The following is a 23,074-nucleotide window of genomic DNA, read 5'->3' as shown; positions in this document are numbered from 1 at the left end:
AAACCCACAGTAAGTTAAAAATATCATAAGTCAACAACATATTTAATATACCTACCTGAGCCAAGCCTACCTTAAACGTGCTCAGAACACTATTAGCCTACAGTTGGGCAAAATCATTTAACACAAAGCCTATTTTATAACAAAATTGAATAACTCATGCAATTTACTGAATACTGTGCACTGAAAGTGAAAAACAGAATGGCTGTGTGTGTACTCAAAGTACGGTACCTACTGAATGCCTGTCACTTTCACACATCGTAAAGTCAAAAAGTCATAAGCCAAGCCGTCATAAGTCAGGGAGGGACTGTCTGTACTTGCCTGTATTACTCATTTCTTCCACTGATTCTCATCTATGAGCCAGGCTGGATTAGAGGCAGTTACCCATGTATGCATGCTCTGTCTCACTTCCAGGTCTGCCAATGGGCTCCTTCCTATAATATATTTCTTACTCTTCTTACCCACTCCTCTGTTCTCTACCAATTAGGTTGTCCTAGAAATTATCTTCTACAGAAAACTACATCTGAAATGCCCAAATCTATTTAAATACCTCCTACGTGATGTCATAGCTCCTTGTGTTTCCCTAATCACACCATGAGCCACCTATGTGCCTGTCTAGCTTTCCCACCAGGAAACGTTAAGTTCCTCAGGAAGTTCCTGTGCGGGCTTCATTTTCATCTGGGACAGAGTATAGGGTTTGGGTACACATTAAAGCACTTAAGTAAATATCTTCTGTTAAATGAAGATTGTAGAGGTTCTCCATCTGCAATAGAGGAAGGAAAATATGGCCCAAATAATTTTCATTTTCCAGAAAATCCATTGTAATACACTAAGAAGAGGTAAAAACAAGGCCAAAAAGCCTCTGAATTACTAAAGTCAAGGCCTAGCTCTTCTTTCACTTATATCTATTAAGAATTTGAGATCTTAATTCTATGTTAAAAGCATTGGGCTCTATGTACTTTTCCAATGAAAAGTTAAATCTATTTTTCCACGACCTTTAAGACCTTTACTGTGACCTACATGGTTTCTCAGTATGCTCTTTTTAATGAGACTGTGACCTCGTGGGAAAACATGCTGTAATTATTCAAAAGTATTAAAGTCTCAAAGTCAAAAGGAGCAAGGTACTTCACTCTAGCTCAAAGGTGAAAAGATCAACATGTTAGTTTTTATCTTTAAATATTGAGAAGACTAAATAAATAGTGACATTTCAGTCTATAATGTAAGCTCTTTTAAAGGAGTTATATGGCCTGCATATTTTGAAAGCAAAAGATTAAAGGGCTTTATATAAACAATTTCACAAGGGTTCCTGGAATAGAAAAAAAAATTAAGAAGTCTTTCTAAACTAACTGCTTAAAAGTAAAATCATTTAAAATAATTAAGAACTTTTTTCTGATCCAAATTCTCAACAAATTATTATGAGCAAAAGACATGCATTTACCTGCCATGGATAAAAAAGAGGAGTCTGATCCAAGGGAACCCTCAGGGGAGCAACAATAACTAGCTCAAACAAGAGCCCCAAAAGGAGTGGGACAACTCCAGCCAGCAGCACGGCAACTATCAAAGTCTTCATTATCTAGCAGGAAATAAGAGACCAAGTAGTTAGGAAGATCTTTCTGACTTTTAGCCAAACTCTTCATACCATTTTGAGGTTTTTCTTCTTTGACCTGATACCTAATAGAATAATACAGTCATCCTCAGTATCCATGGGTACTGGTTCTAGGACCCCCAGTGGATACCAAAATCTATGGATGCTCAAGTCCTTTATATAAAATGGCATAGTATTTGCATATATGAGAGTACTTCGAAAAGTTCACGGAAAGATTAATATTATCTTTTAATTCCACTTTTCCATGAAATTTTTGAAGTACCCGTGTATAATCTATGCACATCCTCCTCTTGTAAACTTTAAATCATCTCTATATTACTTAGAACACCTAACACAGTGTAAATGCTATGTAAATATTTCTTATACTGTATTTTTTTAGTATGTATTATTTTTTGTTATACTGTTAATTTTTAGTTCTTTTTTTCAATACTTTCAATCTACATTTGATTGAATCCATGGATACAGAACCTATGTATACAGAAGACCAACTGTATTACCTTAAACAGCCTTTACACATTTTATAAGATTTCTTAACTACATATAATAAAGACCTGAAATTACTATGTATTGCCGCTATAAAAGGGAAATCACAGAAAACTCATTTTACTATATATATTAACCAGGTGGCTGTGCTGTTTTCTCACAATCCCATTCTCAGGACTAGGCTTTTGTTTGTCCAAGAAAACCCACTGACTGGCAGAGGCCCCTGGCCCAAGGGTGGCCCACGCATAGTCTGACCTGTGACCCCTGAGGTGGACTGGTATAGAGGAAGGGCTCTGCACCATCCTAGTTAAGGTAATGAACTGAGCTGATCAATCTGGCTCCCTGTAAAACAGCATGGTCCAACAGAACTTACTATGATGACAGAAATGTCCTTACCTACCCAATATGATAACCATTTAGCCACATGGCTAGTGCATTAGACAGTGCTGCTCTAGAATTTGGACTAAAGTGGCAAAATGAGAATCAAGTTGACACAAAGAGAAAACAAGATATAAAGAGTAACTATGAAATCGTGGCCAAAAAAATCAGTCTTTAAAGTGGCCTTGGATTCTGATGACCTCTCTTTTTCCTAAGTTAGCCTCAGTGAGTACAGCACATCTGTTTCAACAACAAGAGAATAAGTAGTGTGTGTGGAAGATGCAGCTCTTGCTTCCTTACATTGCAATTTGTGATGACATAGAAGAATATCAAATAAAAAACTGGAATTAGCTGATTTCTGTATTTTAAATTTAGTTAAGTTTCTCATTATCTTATAGATTAAATAGCAATTAAACACCTCCGCTCATAATATACAATGAATCTCTCACTATAAAATGGATTTTATGTTTTTCTTTCAACACTCATATTAAACAAATATTAAACTTCAAGTGAAATCAAAATATAAATTCACATACAAAACTACAGTTGATTATACGAATGAAAAGGCATACGTAGTGACCTGAACATATTTCCCAGGCATAGACAATGTCATGCACATACACACACACATAAATCACCAATCTTGGATAATCATCTTAGTGTTTTGTTTTGTTTTTTTTTACTCTACATTTGTAGTAATCAGTTCTTTACTGAGAGCAATAATTTCCTTTACTTATTACACACTAATAGTAGCCAAGACATTCTTGAATTAGTAACAGACTGTAATTAAAAGAATCCCACTGATATGAAAAACATCAACTGGATCCTGAAGTCAAGATTTCACATATTCAAATAGATCAAAAAAATCAAATTTAAGAAAAAATACCAATAAAGGAAAATTCTACTTAAGCTTGATTTTAAATTCTACAGAATATCTCATTCCTTAAAAATGCAATCAATCTCCAAATATAAGTTTTTCTAATTCTTAATTATATTACTTAAGGGCCTTACTGGATCACATGGTAGCATGTTTTTTTTTAACCTTCGAATACATCTGAACTTAGGACTATAGCTCTCGGAATGAACCAGAAAGCTACTATCTTAAAGGAATAGTCCTCCTAATTTAAAAAAAAAAAAAAAAAAAAAAAAAACTCTCTTGACACTATCAGCATAATGAGGAGATAAAAGTGGGGGAAAAAACTTAAAAAAAAAAAATCACTGAAATACGTACACTACTTTTATCAGACAAGATCAGTCTTTTATTATAAAAACCTACCATGAGGGACCACTCTTTAACCTTCTGGAAGATCACTCTGCGTCCCTGGGGCATCCACGCCACCAGTACTGTCACCGCCCTTATGGTTAGCCAGCAAACATAGAGACCACAGGCAGCTGTGTAGAGCTCATGGATTTTGGCAGTCCCCGTCCAAAACGACATTAACCAACGGCCAGCAAATACTGAAAAAAGAAAGGCTGACAAATGAAACATGTGGCTAGGTAAAGACAACTGTAATCCTGATGTTGTTCTATTTTCATGTTCGGAAAAAGATCACATTTTGATATATCAATGTCTTCACTAAAACACACACACAAAAGACAAAAATCACAAACTCTAAAGAATGCACAATTATTTGATTAAGACACAACCAAAACAGAGTAAGTCATTAGGGACAAACTCTCCTGGATATGTGCTCTAATTTGCCATGCCAATTACTCAATCTCTTGGGTCTTAACAAGCTTTTGAAGGGATAGTTGATTTTGTTGTTTTTATCACCAATTGAAATCATTATGCACATAATAGGACAAAGGTGGAGAATTTCTTTGCTATTATTTGTGCTGTCAATACTTTCAATATTTAGGAACATTACAAATAATTTAGAGTAACTTTCTTCTGTGGCTAGTTCATCAAGACAGAAAACTAAGCTTATTTTAATAAGGGGTAGACACAATAACATTTTAAAGCACAATAATCAAAGAATACCATATTAATTTTCTTAGAAAAAAATTAAGATCATCTAAATATACTGGAATGTAAGAAACAGATTTGAGAGCTGTCTAAGGGATTGCTTCACACAAAAACTTGTTAGAAATAAGTTATACAGTGTACCCACAACATCATTTATACAATTTAGTAACTTTCTTTACATGATTAATTCTAAATAAGGCTAGCGGGAACAGCAAAACCCAATTTTCCAGTGTATTTTTTTCTATAGATTGCATTTTTAATATGGTGGTATTATTTTTGAATACCTAGAAGGAGATAGTGGACATACTGACCATGTTCCTCCATACATTATCTCATTCACCCTTCCAACACCTCCCCTGAGATGGTATGACCTCCACTTTAAAGATTAAGAAACCGAGAGTCAGCAACTGACCAACCAAAGTTACACAGAGTGGAGCGGAATTTGAATGCATGTCCACATGACAGAGCTCATGTTCTTGACCACTGGACTCCATTGTCTCCAAATCAAACTAAACCAACTCAACAGTCAAGTCTTACAATCCATAATGCTAATAACCAGGCTCCTTGCAAACTCACAAAATAGCCTGGATGTGAAAATAACTCTTTTAAAGACATATATATGTAAATGTTACATGAAATAAACACATGTGCATGTTAATTTAAAGATATCAAAATCATCATTGATCACTAATGCCACAGAAGATTAGTATTTGATAATTCTGTAGAAATGTCTAAGGTTCTATATATATTTCTACTAGAGGGTTTGTGTTTCCTGATTTGGGGGACTTTTTTTGTTTTAAACTTAATGGCCACTTTCTATTCCACACTTTACATACATCTAATCTAAAAAGTGTTTTTGAGAGGACAGGATTAGTTTTTCATTGAGAGTAACTTATCAGTTAAATTGCAGATACAGAAAAACAGCATATGAAGAGAACAAGCATTCTCATCACCTCAAACGTATAAGTCTAAGCATTTCTATGCTTAACTAAAAATATCTGCATTCTTTCCACTAGATGGTGGAACTGGATTTAAGGGAAACACTTGGTTAACAATGTTTAATGAAACAAAATTACTCTTATTGCCAAATTCACATACTAAAACTAGTTTTCCTTCTTTTGTTAAATTTTAATATTCTTGATTAAAACATGAAAATGAAACGTAAAAACACAAATACAAAAAAATGTCCAAAGTTCAAAAACTAAGTTTTCGGGCCGACCCCGTGGCGCACTCGGTAGAGTGCTGCGCTGGGAGCGCGGCGACGCTCCCGCCGCGGGTTCGGATCCTATATAGGAATGACCGGTGCACTCACTGGCTGAGTGCCGGTCACGAAAAAACGACAAAAAAAAAAAAAAAAAAAAACTAAGTTTTCTCAGCAATATGTTTACTACATTGTACTCAAATGGTTAACTAGACTTTGTCTTTTTAACAGCTGTGATTTGAGTAGTTACTAAGTAAGAGAAAAGTACTAAAGGTCAAAAATCATTATGTAGAAATGGTAAAATCTTTATTTTTATCAGTTTAAGGAAATATCACAATTCTCATGAATTGGAAAATGTTCTTTTATTTTAGAAATAGCATTTGAAATTAATTTTTCTATTTGTTCTTTCCCAGCTTTAGCCCTCATGGGAAAATTCAAATAATACAAATTTGATTTATAAAATTATTTTGAGTTAGTGTTACAATCAAGACAATAACTCAATATACATTTATGTTTAACAAGAGCTGAAAAATTATCTTCCACTTAATGATTATTTAAGCAGTTAACACATATAAATTTGATTTAGAACTTTCTGGCTGCATACAAACAATAAATGAGGGGGGGAACAAGCTGCTTTTGCCACTTCTCACAGGCTCTGGACTCCACCCCCATTTATCCCTGACCTCCAGAGAAAATGACAAGCTACTATAGTCATCCACAGCTTCTTATTAGATGAAGAAACATTAATCAGTTGAAATGTCCAACAAACTTAATGCCATAGAAGATTAGTATTTGGAAATATCAGATGATAAAGGACAACAGTCTGGCTTCATAATGTTCTCTAGCAACAGCATGCTATAAATTGGAAAGAGAATTACATAATGTGAACAAACATAATTATCATCAAAAGACTGTCTTGAAAAAATGACTTAAGTCATACACATGACTTTGTGTAAATCCATACTGTAGTAAGACAATATTCATGAAAACTGAGTGACCACAAGTACTTTACTTCCAAAATCAAATCATAATTTATATCTTGCCTTTGTCCCCTGTAGTCCAAATGAATCCAATGAGATGGAGAATCAAATGGATCAATATCCCATATTCAATAAAAAATGAGAGGAAAACTATTTCAAGTTTATATTTGATTAAAAATTATAGTATCTCAGCAAGATACTATAATCCTTTTTAAAAAAGAATCAATGATGTTATTAGTGGAAAGCTAGAATAAGCTCATACCTGGTAGAGTAAGGCAGATGAGGCTGGCGATCAGTAATGTTACACACATGAAGACAATCAACAGAAATATCTACAAGGTAAAACAAAGAGATGCGTAAATGCTCAATGTATCTTATGACATCCTCAAAAAATCAACACAGTTCTCCCATCAAAAAGAAACTGCCTGTTTCCTGAAAATTTTACATAAAAAGGAAAATTTTATTTTAGGTAAAATTACGTATAATTTAGGACAAAAGGAAAAGAAGTGTCCATTTTCACATAATCAGATACATCCACAAGTTACAAGCAAAAATATTTTTAATCAGAGAGCATAAAAATAAAACATATTCAGCTTAAATGTTCCCTTGCTATTAATTAAAATGAGACATTACAAAATAAAAATATCACCTTTTATCAAATAATAGTGCTATCCAATCAGAATGTTCTGCAATGATAAGAAATGTCTAGATATGCACTGTCCAACACCACAGCCACGAGCCACATGTGACAAATTAGCACTTGACATGTGATACGTGTGAATGAGTAAAACTTTATGTAATTTAATTACATGTAAATGCAAACAGCCACATGTAGCTAATGGCTCCTCTATTGTGAAGTTCAGATAAAAGTGAACACACAGAGGAGGGAAACAGTTTGCCAGGGCAGAATGGCAGTGACTATGGCTTGCCTTCTACCTTTTAGATACCTCTATACAAGACTAGAGAGCACAGCTCTGGAGGGAAGCCTGAAGAGGACAGATGATAAAACTCAGAGGAGACTCTGATCTGGTTAGAAAGTACCTTTTGCTTAGAAGGCCTTTTTTGTCTCTGAAGAGCTGAGAAAACATCAGGGAAAAAGAAAAAGGGAGCTCATTATGAGGTATGCTTTTAAGATTAAGAGATAAAGGAAAAGATGACCTTTAAGTTCCCCTCAGGGTTATGCAGCAAAGTCCTCTAGAATAAGCTGCAGCATAGGGAACACAGAAGCAGGAAGAACAATTCAGGGAACATGGTGCACGTTCAAGGCTCTCCACTATCTGGTTCCTGCCCAACCAAGAGCTTCACCTCTCACTGCTCCCCTCATCCCTCACCTCTCCCCTGAAAATACCCCACTAAATATATTCAATTATCTGCAGTTTCAAGCCTACTATGTCTAATATGTCCTTGTCCTGGCATATGTCTGGAATGTCCTTCCCACTTTACATTTTTTTCTCTGTCTGGCCTCTCGACTTTAAAAACAGTTCAGGCACTACCTCCTCCAGGAAGATTCCTTTGGGCTCATACTATGAACCAGTGGCCTCTGACTGAAGCAGTCACATCCTCCTCTCTAAACACTCATTATGAGAACCCAAATCTGCCACTGTTGGTTTTCTCATCTCTCCAAGTAGACTATAAGCTCTTTCAGGGCAAAAGACTGTGTTTTACACTCTCTAAATCTCTCATGGGCACTGAAAATATCATAGACACTCAAGATATGTTTGCTGAATGAATGGACACATTTGACCCACAGGTAATCCATCCATAAACATATTATGATGACTATTTTTATAATAATTAAAAAAAAATAAACCCTGAGGCTGACATTAAATAACTTGCTCAAGTTTCAAAATGATCTGACTCACAAGCGTGTATTATTAAAGGGTATTTAAAATATAACAGACTGGATGTAAATGAAAAATGACTTCATACTAATCATACAATAGTCATCAGCTTACATCTCTGACAAAATTGTGAATCACAGACTGATCACTTGGTTTAAAGACCAGAGAGACTCAGTGCTTTCTTAACCAATCTGGCGGTCAGTTTCAACTATCAACATGAGATTACCACCCATATCTTGCAGTATTTGGGTGGGGATTAAATGGGAGAAAAATATTAAAATGCCCATTCAGGTTCCTGATACATAGTTAAAATGTACCAATAATGTTATTTTCTTATTTTTCTAGAATCTTGTTTTTCCTCTCAAACAAAGAGTAAGAGCCCATGGATTCCCAACTTTATGACCCATCTCTAAAATTTGATAAACTTATCTGATCATTTACATATATTAAATGCACAATGAGAATAATAAAACATGGATTTCATCAGGAAAGTATAAGACATGTCTACACAGAGAACTGGATTCTAACAGTACCAATTTTCAACAGAAATTTGAAAGAATTCTATTTCTGGCTCAGTCTGTACAGGACTTACCCTGAGTGGAAAATGTAAAGGCCGGCGGTAAGGCTGAAAGCCGACAGGCCCTCCCTGCTGAAGTATAGCTTGGTGGGCTGCATGCAGGCCTTCCCCCACCACAGGAATAGCATTGTTATTTCGAGCATGCTGGTTATTGTTGACTTGTTGATTTGCACTGTTCTCATTTTCTTCCTGGTCTCCCAATAAATAGGAATGAAGATCCCTGTACAAAAATTACATCAGTGAAAAGTCTCACTTCAGTCAGAACAGAATGGCAGACATGAGGCTTATTTTCTTAATGTTTACTACTAAGGGTAGAAAATGTACATGTAGAGTCTATACAGAGCACTGTTACCTCAATTTCGTCTAAATGTTGGTGCCTGCTTTAAACTAAACCTTTCTAAATTTAATAGTAATTAACTTATAGAATACCCAATAAATTCAATCTATTTTATGTTTTCTTCAGCCAGAATCTGAAAAGAAATCAGCAACTGAAAAAAAAAAGTACAGTCTTCGAGATACTCTATGTGAGGATCTTAAGGGAAAAAACCTTCTCAATAGATGACTACTGTATCTACTGAAACATGCAGTCCAACTAAAACCTGCGAGCTACAAATCAGTTAAAGCAAAAAATGAGAAGGGGGTAGGGAGCAGTTAGAGAAGGATAGATGCTCAATCAAATATAAATCCATATTTCATATGTTAAGGTATCAACAGAATGACAAATATTCTCCGAAAAACTTTTAAATAACAAAGATTCAACTTATAAATAAGTATAATACACATAAAGTTTGAAAAAATAAGTAAATGCAACATATTGACTAAAAAGATTGAGAACCCAAATCTGAGAAAAGCCCATTTACCAGGTAAGAATCTTTAAAATAAAGTTGGTTTGGTTTTAATGCACCAAAAAAATTGTTTTACCCTGTGTAATAAAGTTAAAGAAACTGGACCAGCAGCAAACATCTATAAGAGGATAAAAGTATGCATACACTCTCCATAAAAAGGTGGGCATGAAAAAGTTTTTTAATTTAAAAATTTTAGAAATAAGTATTACATATACCTACAGACCTTACTAAATTGTCTCTGATCAAAACTAATTTTTCTTGAGTGGGGTGTAGAACATACTTTTTCAGAAAGGTTATTAAATGGACACAAATGGCATACAGGCCTATGGAGTTAGCTGCCCATACTCACAGCAAGTACCCAGCGGTAACAGTCCATGCTCGTACAAGCCCCTTCAGCCACTGCCTTGTGTGTCCCTGTTCAAGTAATGCTGGCAAGACAACCTGAAGCAGAAGCAGCTCAAGGGACAGTTCGCTCACTGGAGCATCACTAAGACAATTACAAAGAGCCATGATTTATAATGTGAATTCTATATTCTATTATAACTATATTACATTAAATATTTAATGGGATTATAACAAAACTCCTTACAGAGCTGAATGAACTCACTGTCCTTACTACCTCTCCTCCCATTTTCTTTTGAAACCAGTGAGGCTTTCCCTGCAAACTCCACCAAAATTGTTCATGATAAGGGTTGCCAATGACCTTCATGTTGTTAAACTGATGCTCAAGTCCTGGTTCTCACCTTACTTGCTATATTAGTAGCATGTTATACAACCAATCACTTCTTCCTCCTCAAAACTCTTTCTCCCCATCGCTTCTCGGCCTTTTGGCTAAGATCAAGTGTAGTATCTGTTCTTATCAGTTTAAAACTCTTTCTCCCTGAATGGCTATCAAGACCGACTGGTTCCTCTTTACCTCCCCAACCTGAGAATACTGAAGATCGCCATGCTCTGTCCTCTCTCCTCTCATCTACGCTCATTCTCTGGGTGAATGCGACCCTTATGTGGCTTAAAATAGCACCTTTCTAAACATTTCTATCTACTTCTCTGGCATCTTCCCTAACTCTTAACATCTACAGTGCCAACTCAACTTTTCACACTGACATGTACTAGACCTCTTAAATTTATCATATTCGATATCAAGTTCCCAATCTTCTCTGTTAATCCTCCTCTTCCCACAGTTGTCCTCATCTCAGTAAATGTTAACTCCATCCTTCCAGGTGCTTAGGGCAGAAACTCTGATCCCTGACTCCCTTCTTTACACCTCATATCCAAACAGCTAGAGAATCCTGTTGACTATACCTTAGCAATATCCTATATCCTAACCTCTTCTCACAGTCTCCACTGCTACATCTGTCACCCACTGCATGTCACCTCCTCCTTGCTGGCTTCCTATTTCCAACTGGCCACTCCAACTCAGTCTCTACTCATCACAGCAGCCAGACTGACCCTCTTTAAACCTAAATTGGATTACTCCTTTGCTCAAAGCTTTCCAAGAGCTCTCCAATTCACACAGGTAAAAGCCAGAGAGGGCAGCCTACAATAGTCTCTAGGAGCTGGCTTTACATGACCTCTGTTGATTTCATGGCCAACTACTTCACCTTCCCTTTTCTACTGCAGCCAGACTGGCCTCCCTGCTGCTCCTCAAACAGACCTGGGTGCCATGGTACCTGCCTGACCCTCTGCAAGGACATTCTACCTTCAGAGATCCACATGACTCACCCCTTATCACCTCCTTCAGGGCTTTCCTCAAATATCACTCCCTCGGGTTTTCGCCAGTTACTCTTCCTAAATTGTAACCTCATCCTGGCTACACTCCTTATCCCCCTTCCCTACTTTATCTTTCCTCATAGCACTTATGACCTTTTGGCATACTATATACTTTAATTATTTTAATGTCTGTCTCTCCCCACTAATATGTAAGTTCCAAAAGGGCAGAAATTTTTTATTCTGCTTTGTTCACTGTTGTATCTCTACTGCATAGAAAAGTATCTGGCATATAATAGGCCTTCAATTTTGTTGAATGAAAGAATGAACTAAACACTATATGGCACAAAAGCTTTGCTAAACTTCTAGGTGTAACTGACTACCAAAATGGGTTTATCCCCCAAATACATAAAGCCAGACCTGTGTTTTCCCAGTTTTAATTATGATTGGACTCAAATACATACTACATATGAACTAAAGGTAAGAATGAGAGAACCATATTCCAAATATAAAAATCCTAAGTGTAGAAAAACAAAGTTTTATTTAGAGAGTAACAAAGAAATAAAATGATTCTGCATTTCAAATTACATACTGGCATTTTTTTCTACCACTTTAAGGAATCAGGATATAAATACCTGCCAATTCTAACTTAATGAAATACAGATCTGAGGTTTTACTATGTATGCAACAATAAACCTTTTATTTTTGGACAACTGTGTTTCTGTGCAAGGCATTAATACTCAAATAAGAGATGATTTGTGCTATCTTGGATAAAATAACAAATATTTATAAAATAATAGATGCTATAAAAATAGATCAATATTATACCAATGAAGGCAACTTTAAAGGATGGGATGATGGTTTACTCTAGTTAGGGAAAATAAAACCTTGATCTGAATTTTGAGAAAGAATATCAAAAGTCTGCCAGGCAAACATGAGGAGGAAGGTCCGTGTAAACAGAGAGGGAAAAACAAAGAATAGCTAGGCAATTCCGGGGAGAATCAATGGTGGTATAGCACGGCTGGAGAGAAGAATTCAAGTCAGACAGTGCTGGGACAAGATTGTGGAAAGGCAATGTGAGATTATGCCATGCCTTGTATGTCATTCTAAATAGGCTGGATATTATCATGTAGATTACAAAGCAATGGCTGAACAACTTTTAAATGGAGGAAGTAAAATAATCAAATTTTTAGAAAAATCTAGAGGCAGAGGTATTGAAGATGGATTATAAATGGAGAGCAAGAGGAAGACCTAAACTATGGCAGTCAGTGGTAAATCAAGTTGGATTAGTAAGAGATCTTAAGGAATTAGAATCGACAATACTTAAAGACTGATTAGAAGTAAATTTGAAGAAACCTAATTTGCCTGCAACAAGGATTATGACTGTGGGGATAATGAAAATCACGAAGGGGAACACAGGATAAGTGGTAGAGATTAGGTTTCCAGGTTTAAGTTTTTAAACCAAAAAAGATTTTTCATTTCTAAGATTTGTATTTTTAATCCATAATTAAATGTATAACTTTGGCTTCATTCATTATGATGTGCATCTGAAAATAAAAATGATGCTACTAACACACTCTCAGGTATGGTAAAACACTTCAGCACTGAACAAATGTATACTTTATTTGCAGAGAAGTAAATGTTCTCCTTTGGAAAAATGTAACTACTAAACTAATGTTTATATAATCTAGAATATGGCAAAATTTAACTGTCAGATGATTTCCAATATCTATAAGAAATGAATGCTTTAAATGTTTAATGTAATGTGAATATCAAAACCTTAATGAAGATAAATTAGTAAAGCTATTCTGAATTTTAAGAACTTACCTGTACAGCATGACATTGTATGGAAGAAAAGTAGGCAGCAGACTCTTAATTATACGTATAGGAAGCCAAAGCATCAGGAGGACAATAGAGCCAAAGACAATCTGCAGTAAGAAATGGCACGACACCACTGTTAATCGCTCCCACGCAAGAAAGGCAGTTGCCTGAACATACTCAACCAAGACAAAGCCCAGGCCTGTATCCTCCTAGAGCCCAAGTGTTCTCACTCCACACACCACCTTTGGGTCACTTTGTGTAAAAATGCATTCCTGAGATGGCCACTCCTCTCACTGTAAGGATGTGCCCCTCTCTTTAGGACAGAAAGGCTAAAACAGGAAATGTAAAGGATAATCACTGCACGGTGTGTGAGGAGAGAGCTATAAATTTACAGTGAAGGAGCAGAATTGTCTGCAACTTAATCACCTGTAACCATCTAAGACTTGATCCATGTTAATGGCTGCAAAAGTTTCCAAGGGGCACAATATTGCTTTTAAAACTTTATTTTGGAAAATCTTAGATTTAACTAAGTAATTTCTTCTTCCAGGTAGGAAAGAAACTTTGAGATGCTTCTGTTAAGAATTTAATTTAGAAGCCAATAGTAAGTCACCATTGCTTCAATGCAAATTAAATGTAATTCAGACACTCATAATTTGGCAATCAATTATACTACTACGGAACTAAAAGACATCTTTGTTTTCATAAACATCATTTTATTTACTTATTTTAACAAAGTAACCAATAAAACAGCTACTTGGCAATGGGTTCCACAGGTTGATAAGTTATTCAAAACCAGCCTCCTGATTAAAAAAAAAAAAAAATCAAAAAACTAAAACTAAAACTAAATCTAAATGAAACCAAAGGGCAGCACACTTTATTCCAAAAACAATGAAAAGATCTGCTCACCACTGACAAAATAAATCTTCGGAGATGCCTATAAATGGGCAAGTGGATCATTTCCTGTACTGGATTAAAATCTGGATCATTTAAATTCCTTAGAAACCATAAGACACCAGGTCGAAGCACCTGCAAATACATTTTTAAATGCTATAAATATTCACCAATTACTTTAACCTCTGTATACCAGCTAAAACATTAACAGAAAAATAAGCTCCTATAATTATATGGCATCTAAAACAGGCCCCAGAAAATTCATATGGTTTTCCTAGGAAAAGAAGTTCTCAAACCAGAATCTTTATGAAAACTACCCTGTGTTTGATGTACTTTGATGCTTTTAGTCATTCACTGATTTTGGCAAGAAATCTACATCTGTGTGTGATGAAAAATAAATAAATGCAACTGTTGCTGTATTGTATCACCTGGTGAAAGGATTATGTTGCAATTAATAGATGTCCTAAATAGAAGATCTGATTTGGGGTTATCTTAATTGAGAAACACAACAGCTTCTCAGTATCATTTAACTACCCGTATCTTTTTCCCTCTCTGAACGGAAATTATCACCCAAGAGGCTATGGGGTGTTAGGGTAATAAATGAGTCTGAGTACTAGACCTGCATCATCCAAACTCATTGAGCCTTTGTAAAGCATCTAATTTGCCCAAACCTATATTCCTCCATCTTCCAAATAAGGGGTTACAACATATGATCTCTAAGGTTCAAACTCTCAAACGCTACAATTTTGTTGTGTATCAACAAAAAAATACCACATTGATAAAATGAAAAATTCATTATGAAACACTATCACTTAACGATGTAGAGTTTACATATAATTGCAATTTTTAAAAACACATTACTGTATTTGCTTTAGTCTCAAAGAAAATATGCAAGCTTTGTTTTCAAAACAAATTTACTGAACTTACATGATTCAGGAGAATGTTTTGGCCCCCAAACCCTCTCCTCATCTTCAAATCTTTTGAAGAGCAAAATACTCCTAGAACAGCACTCTCAGCCTTTATGTTTCTGTACTCTGTTCCCACTGGATTTGCCCACCTTTGCTCCTCCCAGCCCTGCACATCTCCATCATTAGTCTCAGTGAAGTAAGCTGATTAGCTCAACAGATATATTCATTCCCAGGCTATAAAACTGAGAACAGGAATCATGCCTTTGTTTCTCACTACTACCTCAGCATACAGCATGGTGTCTGGCATTTAGTAAGCATTCAGTAATATCTGTTGAATGAATGAGCTTGAGTTGTATGCTAATCAAATAGTAATCTGTTTTCATCATCACATTAGTAAGGACCAGACTCTGAAAATAGGATTAGTAAAGGTACCTATCTGGCAAGTAAACTGGAAACATAAAGAACCCTCAGTATAATTCTATACTTAAGGTTCCTGCTTCAAAACCACTTTACATATTCAATCTCGCATCACACAAAATTCCAAGAGTTTGTATTGGAGGATGGGTACAATATAAAACAAGTAAAACAAGTGCTTTAATTTCATTTTTTCCCCTCAGTCTAACTATCTTTCAAACTCATAAGTGATTACAGAAATATTCAAACTCATAGATTTTTGAGACAAACTGAAAACAGTCTAAAACAATCAACCCAAACTCCCCTATCATTTATTCCCTTAGAATAAAATAAAAGAGGACAGGATATCATCATAGCCTTTGAGGCATGACTGGTAGTCAAAGCAAAAGTCCTTTTCATCAATGCACAGTCGCCATTTCTCTGTAGGACTTACCTCTCTCAGTAACAGAATGAAGGAGGCAAAGTAGAACACATATACCATTCCCACCAGCCAATGCAGAAACATGGTAGTACCTGGAGCCGACTGAAAGCTCAGTTCTCGATCTTTCAGAGTAGCATCAAACATTTCCTGAGTCAAAACAGAATAGGTGAGAGAGATCTACACCACTTACATTTGCCAAATTAACATCTACGTCTTCTAGGAAGTAAATAAATCACTATGTACACAAGGTATGATGTTCTAGGACTGCAGTTCTCTTAATGTCATCTCACTGTGTCACAGAACTACACGTATGATATAAAATTGGATACTACCTTAAAAATGTATACAACACTTTCAAAGTTTTAAATAAAATTGGTGAATAAGAGCTTTGTTCTTTTAGTAATACTGCTACTATGAAAGAACCATTTTTGTTTAATGTAAGACCTTCTTTTTTGGTTACAGTTCTGCATTCATGAGTAGTTTTAACAATAAGGTATGGGGAAGAGAGGTAAATGTTATTTCAGAATCAAAGGCAGCTTTTCTACAAATAAAATATTTTTGAAAAATCAAAAACTGATTATCACTAACAGCCATTAAAGATTATAATCAAGGCTGAGCATCTTAATTAAAACAAATGGTTAGGGTCGAATTCATTACTACAAAGATATCTCCTTATCAGATTACTCTTTATGTAATGTGTTGGCTGTATCATAAAACTTAGGAGAGCAAAATGAGTAAGAAAATTCACCACTGGTTATTAGAAAGGCTCCAGTCAAAATATCCTTTCATCAAAAATTTGCACAAAGCCTCAAAAAAAACCAGGTACTCAAAAAAAAATTAGCGACATTAAGATTCTATAACGATACATTTTCAGAGAGAATAGGCAAATTATCAAATATTTACTTTCCTTTAAAAAGAACCCATCCTGAAGACATCCTTTTTTGAAGCTTTGAAACTATGAAACTAATGATAATGAATAATCAACTTACCAGGGAACAGATATCCAGCCACCAACCACAAATGAGAGGAAACACTCCAATTTCTACCACCACTAACAAAGAGACCTGCAGTAAAAATGAAGGTAATCAGTATCACTCAAATGTAGGAGAAATCGTTTCCAGTTTTAACTTATAACAGGAATTACCTTAACAACGATATAGCAGACTCCCAGTAAGCGACGAGACCTATGAAATTTAACAAGCGTTGCCAAGCCCTACAGCATCTAGTCAAGGAAAAACCAAGCATTTAAAGATGCATTAAACACATAACTATTTAGAAAACACTTAATATTTTTTGACAGACAAAATTAATTTATTTTACATTTTGTCCATACTCACCCTTACTATAAATACCTACAACTTTTACTAAGAGGACAAGGGAAGAAAAAATAATCTTGCCATTAATGATAACAACTCTTTGGTATAAATAATATTACTGAAGATACAAGTTGGGTCATTAAAGGATACATGACAAATTATCAGTGTTATTGCTAAAAGTATATACCCAACTATGGTTGTGATGAGGCCTTCAAAATGAGATGCTTGAACCTGGAAATAAAAAATAAATAAATAAAATTTAATTTTACCACACGGGCCTACACCCCAGTTTTACCAATGTATTAAATAATCCAAATGACTAAAAGTGAACTGTCTAGGCAATTTATAATTAGAAAACAAGCACAAATCTCCTTTGGATGACATCTCTGCAAATCAGACTCTCCTACTGACACTTTACCCAAGGAGACAAAATAACAGAGTGAGTTAAATTTTACAAAAATAAGAACACTGTAATACAATAGTCTGCCCTCTGTTCTCACTCTAAGGCAAATCTGCTAAAGGCTAAAGGCTAAATGCTGAAAGCAGCACCAAACTGCCCAAGTCACCCGCCTGCCTGGTAACACCCTAGTTACCTCACTTCCTATACTAGAAGTAACTGTATAAGCTTCCCTTGCTCTCCAAATCTATTCCATTGGTGACTTACAAAGAATAAGAGTTTCAATAGTGACAAAAACTGCCAATCTGCATCTTTTTGGTTTCTGAGTTTTAGATGGCAAGAGGAAATAGTATGTAAAGTCCAAATTTATCAAAACACTTAAGTGAACCTTTCAAGTTCTTGCATCCAACTAATGAGAATCAGAGAGCTGCACTAAATATTGAAACACTTCAGAATGTGACCTCTCAGGACTCATAGACACAGTAAACAAAGGACCTCATCTCTTGCTTAAAAGACTAAAACCTCCTAGGGCCCCCCAAAAAGAATAGCAGTCCATCCAAATATGCCTATTCATCTACCTCTGAGAAATAACAATGAAATGTCAAAATTAAAGCAAATTCTTTAGAAAAAATTACAACCCTAAGACAGTCTATTCCTTTATTGAAACTGATTGATATATTGTTACTTTTCTAAATTCAGTATGGGCCACCTGGGAAAAGGGAAAGAAAGAAACACACAAGTTCATGGAGCAGACGGAAAGTCAGCCTGTGGGAAACTTTCCCACAACACATCTCGGGCCCACCCAGCAAGAAGACAGTGCACCATGAGATTTCAGGGCACATATCTTCATTAGCTGTCAATTTAACCTACTATCTCTTGGGCCACTGCTAGTTTTAAAAGAAAAGAATAAGACCATGTGGGCTAACTATTCCTTTGCACAAAGGCAGATTAAGAAATGAAGTAACTCTTTAGAATATTATTACTTATTCAGCAAATATCAAATTTGGGGTAATTTATGAAAGTTAAGTTTGTGAAAGTATTATACTCACATGTTCTTCAAATCCCAAACCAACAAGGGAGAAATGACCAATATGGTAAGGACAAAATGCTAAAAGGGGGAAAAAAACTCAATGAAAACTTCATCAAAACAATGAACATTCCCAGTACAACTCCTGTAGCAAACTGAATTATGTTCCCCCAAAACTCCCTGAAACTTGAATTATGTCCCCCAAGTTTTACGTATTAGAAACCTAGCCCCCACTGTGACTGTTAAGAGGGTGGGAAATCCTATTATGGTAGTTGAAAGGTGGAGCCTTGAAGAGGTGATTGGATTGTAGGACCATGCAGTAGTGAATGGATTAAAAATGGTGGTCAGGGGCCGGCCCCGTGGCTCACTCGGGAGAGTATGGTCCTGGTAGCACTGAGGCCGTGGGTTTGGATCCTATATGGGGATGGCCGGTGCGCTTACTGGCTGTGTGTAGTGCAAACAACACCAAGCCAAGGGTTACGATCCCCTTACCGGTCCAAAAAAAAAAAAAAAAAAATGGTGGTCAGAGGCGTGGTTCTGAGGGCTTTAAAAGGAAAGGAGAGTCTGTCTCTCTCTCTGCTTCAACCATCTTGCAATGTGAGACTCCTGGGTCACTGTCACAACCCCCAGATGGACTTTGGACTTCTCAGCCTAAGAAACTGTAAGTAATAAATGTAGTTTTCTTTATAAATCACCCAGTTCCACGTATTCTGTTATCAGCAACATAAATGGACTAATACAACTCCCCCCTAAAAGGAACCAGGGCTTCTTGGAGAAATGGAAGATTCCAGAAGTAAACCAAATGCATTACCTGGGACATTCTCTATAACCAGAGAATAACAAAGTTATCAAGGTCTAATCGGACCATGTCATATAGACATAGGAACCACTGTGAGGAGGGTGTCACACGCCAGAGAGGACAAACTGAGCACTAAAAAGAATAATGAGCAAAGCTGATGGAAACACACTGAACACATACAAACCCATGAGTTCTTAATGCTCAAAAAAGGGAAAGCCCAAAATAACCACAAAGGAAAAAAAGCAACATCGCAGAAAACACTTCTCTGTTTTGGAAGTAGTTAGCACACCAATTGAAGTAGTTAACATACCAATTCTTTATTTTGAAAACTGATAATTAAAGGAAAAAAACTGAGCATCCATCCTGCTTCTCCTGAGCAAACAAGCCCAGGTTAACTGAACAGTCCAGGTTGATAAAAATGTTGTTCTTTACAGAAAAGCCAGCCAATAAAAGTAAAATATGACAGAATTTGAAAATCTGACATTTTCAAAATCACCATATTGCAATACCTAATAAAATAAATGATTCAGGCAAGGATCATCAAATGCTAATAAAAATCTCTAGGTAAAAGGCTGATGAAACACTACAGATTTGCATGTTATTAAATTATCAACTCCCACAGACTACTTTCTGATGGTAAAGGGAAAAACGAAACCTAAGAAGAGAGGCTCAAGTTGATATCACCTGAAATACATGGATAAAAGTGGATAACTCAACCTCCTATGCCTCAATATATGTCTTATTAATAGGCAAAGTATGACCAGTAAAGAATTTGTCCCAAATGTATTGAACTTGAATATAATTCAGGCCCTCAGATTTGACTTTCAGTTCAGAAATATGGGAGACAAAGAATGAAAGCAGAGGATATCCAGGAAGCAGACAGACAGATGTAAAACATGACACACCATAAAGGACAGTTAACCTCATCTCGTCAACAAATCAATGGCAAAACAGGGTGGATTTTGGGGGGAACAAGGAGAAGAGTACTCTAGACTAAAAGAAATTTAAGACTGCAACTAAAAGTAATACGTAGACCTTATTTGGATCCTCCTTCAAACAAAACAACTGTAAAAGACCTTTAAAGGGACAATCCAGAAATTTTAAATATGATGGATTATTAGGAAATATTTTTTAAATTCTGGTAATTTTGTAAGGTGTGATGATATTATAGTTAAGTAAGAAAATACCATTAAATTTTTCATAGTAAGAATTTTTATAGTCTCGTTTCCTCAGGTCTTTCTTGAGGAAATTTTTACTTCATTCTTAATAATAAAATTTAATTATCTTTTCTTTATGATAAAAATAGACAGCATAGTAGATTATTAGGGAAGGGAGAGGAGACTCAATCATTAAGACAAAATTCAGAGTGAATCTATGAGGGATCTGGCCACTAAACCTTTTTGACTATTCCATGGGTAGAAATGTTTTTGATCATGTATTCTCAGTGTATTTAAATTTATTTATAAACTATACACATGTATTATTTAACTAAAATATTATGTGTATTATAAAGCACAAGAAATTTAAAAGGGTAAGAAATAACTAGATGTAGTATTTTTCCTACTTTGTTCTCATACCCCATTCTGAGAATGACTTGACTAGGTCCTCGGAAGGGGCAGTTTTCAAGTTTTAATCTATTTACATATGTAATGATTAACCTTAAACACCAATTGCAACAATCAATTTCCATCCCATTACATAACACCTACTAGAAAAGTATCCTGAAATTAAGGTCAATTGCTCAGGATCATTCTCTTCTACTGGGAAACAGCTTTGTAAGGTTATATTTCTGCAAAGTACATGAGCAAAAAGAGCCCAAAAAACGCCAATAGAAAACTGCCAGTAGGAAAAAAACAGGAGTATGCTTAATCCTAATGGCTAAAAGGAAAAGCATGTTCCTAAAGTATGAAAAGTTCTTGTTTCATTTCAAAAGATCCTAACACGTATATAAGTTTACTAAGGCGAAATTTTTTTCACAGTATAAATTAGTTGGTTGGATTAGAAAAAAATTTACTTAGATTTGATTTATATAAACGAGAGTCCTTATTTGTGTAATTCATGTTTTAATGGTGACATGTTCCTCCAAACATTAATTTTAGCATTAAGCTTTTCGGCAAGAGCAAAGACTAAATTCTACAGATCATTTTTTCTCTCAAAGAAAACTTAGTCAAGATCAAAACACGGTTTCACAGTCTATATATGAATTCATTTACATAATGAAAAATAAATGCAGAATAATACACAGACATGTTTTCACCACCATAAGCAAGGGGAAACAACAATGAATGAGCTTCCTATTTTAACTGCACCATCTTAAATACCTACTAAAAATTAAGAATCAATGGAAGTTTCTCAAGATATTTTGCTTCAATATACCTACAGATTTCTTTTGCTCTTTTACAGATAATATTTGGAAATCAATTTTTTTTGTCTCATCTCCAATCCAAATATTCAAAGTCTTTTTGACCACATGGCTTCCTGTTAAAGACAACTACTTTCTGAGTGACAATGCAGTACCCACCATAGAAGAAATAACTTGGAGTTTGGTGATAGAAGCCTTGGGAAATCTTTACTCCTACTCCTCAGCAGAACTGAGAGGTAACTCACATGCAGTAAGAAAGAAATTTCTCAGAGATCACTTTTTTAGAGATATGCTGCCTAAGGTATCTGAGAAACAAATGGTAGCATACCTAACAATAGCCCAATTCAGTCAGAAACCCCACCTCCTCTTCTCTGAGAGATGCAGAAATTGGTTTCTAAGACCTTGGTTTACTGACTTAGTTTCCCTTTTCTCTCCCAAAGCAGGAAAACTTCTCTCAACTGTGTCTCTCTCAACCTGGCCTTCCTTTCTCTAATTACTCCCAATGGGAGGGAATATTGTGTGCTGTTACAGAATCCTCACAGCTACAGTTGAAAGAGTGTCTCGAAGGGATTTTGCATGTGCTGGAATCTGGTTCTAAGGGGAATTCACACTTGGGGAAGGTTTATTGTCTTCCCACCATCCTACATCCAGCTCTGGTGATAGCTCCCAAGCCAGGGTCTCTGGAAGGACTTGGTCAGGATTCCGACAAATGAAAACAAGATCTTCTGCCATAGGGAAGAACACACAGATAATCAGCATAAAATTAATTCCAGAGACAGGATAATGTATATTCTCAAGTCAGTCTAAAACCAGCTTCTACAAAAAAAGATGGAAATGCCCAATAAAGGCAAAGATAGCCAGGTAACTGCAGTCGGTATTGCTTAGGAAAGTATCTATATGTCTAGGGCCTTCCTACGCAGAATCTGTCTAAAACTATCTTCACATATTCACTAATATTCCTATGTTAAAAACAAAACAAAAGCCTATAACAAGGCTCTTGGAAAACTAAACTCCTACATAATACCATAAAAAATAAAAGCATAAACAAAACTTACCAAAAACAAGAATGAACAGTGTATTTAAAGACACCACCCAGAAGACATGTTCCTAAAGGAAAAGAACATCAATAAAGCATAT

The 23,074-nt window shown here is 35.6% G+C and overlaps 1 protein-coding gene and 1 pseudogene across 1 annotated transcript in view; one reads left to right on the top strand and one right to left on the bottom strand.

Moving 5' to 3' along the window:
- MARCHF6 (membrane associated ring-CH-type finger 6) overlaps window positions 1-23,074 on the bottom strand; it is a 72,697-nt gene that overhangs the window by 15,753 nt on the left and 33,870 nt on the right. Inside the window, exons 10-22 of the mRNA XM_063085468.1 lie at window positions 22,993-23,044; window positions 18,799-18,857; window positions 17,503-17,583; window positions 17,181-17,249; window positions 17,026-17,100; window positions 16,049-16,183; window positions 14,309-14,428; window positions 13,409-13,509; window positions 10,224-10,361; window positions 9,045-9,249; window positions 6,874-6,943; window positions 3,741-3,922; window positions 1,436-1,570 (exon numbers count right to left, since the gene is read on the bottom strand). Of these exons, the coding sequence (XP_062941538.1) occupies window positions 1,436-1,570; window positions 3,741-3,922; window positions 6,874-6,943; window positions 9,045-9,249; window positions 10,224-10,361; window positions 13,409-13,509; window positions 14,309-14,428; window positions 16,049-16,183; window positions 17,026-17,100; window positions 17,181-17,249; window positions 17,503-17,583; window positions 18,799-18,857; window positions 22,993-23,044 (1,422 nt within the window). The remainder of the gene's footprint in view (window positions 1-1,435; window positions 1,571-3,740; window positions 3,923-6,873; window positions 6,944-9,044; window positions 9,250-10,223; window positions 10,362-13,408; window positions 13,510-14,308; window positions 14,429-16,048; window positions 16,184-17,025; window positions 17,101-17,180; window positions 17,250-17,502; window positions 17,584-18,798; window positions 18,858-22,992; window positions 23,045-23,074) is intronic.
- On the top strand, window positions 10,686-10,795 carry LOC134371244 (U2 spliceosomal RNA; annotated as a pseudogene).

Source organism: Cynocephalus volans, chromosome 2 (assembly GCF_027409185.1).
Source record: "Cynocephalus volans isolate mCynVol1 chromosome 2, mCynVol1.pri, whole genome shotgun sequence".
NCBI lineage: Eukaryota > Metazoa > Chordata > Mammalia > Dermoptera > Cynocephalidae > Cynocephalus > Cynocephalus volans.
Note: the sequence above shows the minus strand (reverse complement) of the source record. Positions and strands in the feature narration are given on the sequence as shown.